This window comes from Protomyctophum bolini (assembly GCF_963924005.1).
Source record: "Protomyctophum bolini genome assembly, chromosome: 22".
In the NCBI taxonomy this organism is placed as follows: domain Eukaryota; kingdom Metazoa; phylum Chordata; class Actinopteri; order Myctophiformes; family Myctophidae; genus Protomyctophum; species Protomyctophum bolini.
Window position 1 is genome coordinate 3,840,361 of NC_137883.1, and position 2,500 is coordinate 3,842,860.

Below are 2,500 nucleotides of genomic sequence, written 5' to 3' on the forward strand. Positions count from 1 at the left end.
TCTTAACCCATTCTGACCTGAGATCAGATTCTAAAAGAAATGTCTCCTACATCCTGACAGTTTTCCATTCTGACCCGAGATCAGATTCTAAAAAAAATGTCTTCTACATCCTGACAGTTTTCCATTCTGACCCGAGATCAGATTCTAAAAAAATGTCTTCTACGTCAGTCGCTCTTCGATAAAAAAAATAAATAGCAGACCTACAAGCTCGTAGCGCGCCGCTCGTATGAGCTTGTAGATCTGCTATTTTTCAATAGCTAAAGCGCGACATGATGCTGACACCAAAAGGGGGTTCCCGAATGGGTTAATGTCTCTACGCGTGTGCATGTGTGAGCATGTGCGCCGTGTGTGTGTGTGTGTGTGTGTGTGTGTGTGTGTGTGTGTATGTGGCTCACACGTAATTGATGTGTTCCTGTTTGTTTTTCATTTGACTATATAGTGTCGTGATCTAACGGTCTCCCACCCTCACGACACCACCCCTTTCAGATCTCTCGCCTGGAGCAGACGTGGGTCACGTTGCGTCAGAGGCACACGGAGGGCGCCATCCTTTACGAGAAGAAGCTCAAGCCTTTCATGAAGAACATGAACGACGCCACAGGTGAGACCAATCAAGTCCGCCGTGACCAATATGTGCATTTTTTCAACCCTTGAATCAGCCGCGGAGACGCGAGACAAGCGAGTCCCTGCAGGTCGCTACACTCACAAACTCACGTGTCAAAACTCACACCACTTTGACGGCATGTATAACGATTCACTCAACTCGCGATTACGATTCGTAATTCATCTTCCCCCGCCGCCCTGAGCTTTTTCACATTTTTTTATTTTAACTATACATTGCAAAAGAAGTATAGCATTACTTTTGACAATGGAATGGAATTGAAAATGGGTTATAATGTATCCTGTATATTTGTCCAAATACAAACAATTCTACAGGGGGTCCTTGACATGAAATAGTTTGAGAACCACTGACACAGAAAACCGTCAGGGTTCAGACAAGACATTTTGTGGAATCGACCTCGGGGTCTAAATGGGTTTTTAACCCATTTTAGCCGGGAACCCCTTTTGGTGTTAGCATTACGTTATGCTTTAGCTATTTAAAAATAGCAGATCTACAAGCTCGTAGCGCGCCACCGAGTGGCGCGCTACGAGCTTGTATAGGTCTGCTATTTTTGAAAAATCGAAGAGCGACTGACATAGAAGAATTCTTTTTTAGAATCTGATCTCAGGTCAGATTGAAAACTGTCAGGATGTAGCCTATAGAAGACATTTTTAGAATCTGATCTCAGGTCAGAATGGGTTTTTATAATATTGACTCTTGCTGCTGCTGCTGTTGCGTTTGCTTTGCAGAGAGCTGCGTCGTCCCGTCCTCTGCAGGCACGTCCTTCCCCCACGTGGTCCCCGTGCTCTCCCTGCTGGAGCGAGGCGTGGCGTTGGGGGGGCCGGGGGGCGGCGGCGGCGGCGGCGACAGCCCGGACCCCTGGGACAGCGTGGAGGCGGGCGTGGACGTGGTCATGAACCACCTGGAGGCGGCGCGTGCCATCGCCCACCACGGCGGGGTGTACACCGCCAACGCCCAGACCAAACTGCAGGGTAAGGAAGAGTGTCACGGCACGGCTTGCTAGGTGTTAGCATGCATGCAGGGCCAGATTAAACCCCCATGAGTGCCCCTGTGCAGATCATTTTTAATGCCCCGGGCCCCCCCATAGCGCGGACACGACCAACCCCCGAACACATGGAACACAATAAGGTATAGGCAAATAGTACAACTTCACTGGAATACAACTGGCAACCATTGCAATACATTACATTGGTTTTCTTTCTTTTTTTTTGACCAGTAAAATGCATTTCAGAAATGGATTTTCTGGGCATTTTCAGGGCACCAAAACCATCTGGGCACTATAGGGACATGTGGGCACCAGGACAACTGGGCACTATGGAGGACATTTTGGCACCGGTACATGTGGGCACCGGGACAACTGGTGCAGTTGTCCATGTGCACACGTGTCCCTATAGTGCCCAGGTTTCCAGTTTGGGAAACACCAATCTGAGAATCCCATCGTCAAATATTCGGGAAAACAGCGCCTCCCCTATAGGCAACAGTCTGTCTTGAGAGACTATATAGGGAAACACTGACTGTTCTACCTGCAAAAGTTTTTCAGAGGCAGATCTCACCAAGTCAAAAAAACCAAAAGTGCAGGAAACTCAAACAAAGGCAGGACGAAGATGATCGCATAAACTTGACTTTACTTGGTTATAAAGACATAGGAAAACAAAAGTACTATACACAATATGATACACGGAACATAAAACCTGACACTTAAACTTAAGATCCGGCACTGAACAAACACAATTAAGGCAGAGTTTAAATATAGTCACTGGAGCTCATCACTCAACCTGGCGCTCAGCTGGTCCCCACAGGTGACGGCACTATCAGGGCAATCAGAGTCAGAGGAGCAGGACTTGTGGGAGAGACAGAGGGAAATCATGGACAAACGGAGGG

The 2,500-nt window shown here is 47.8% G+C and overlaps 1 protein-coding gene across 1 annotated transcript in view; it reads left to right on the plus strand.

Moving 5' to 3' along the window:
• The window catches only part of sh2d3ca (SH2 domain containing 3Ca), a gene marked incomplete at its 3' end in the record, with an annotated part of 86,197 nt that overhangs the window by 81,856 nt on the left and 1,841 nt on the right, over positions 1-2,500 (plus strand). The window contains exons 16-17 of the mRNA XM_080756795.1: positions 487-598; positions 1,348-1,590. Coding sequence (XP_080612921.1) covers positions 487-598; positions 1,348-1,590 — 355 coding nt within the window. The remainder of the gene's footprint in view (positions 1-486; positions 599-1,347; positions 1,591-2,500) is intronic.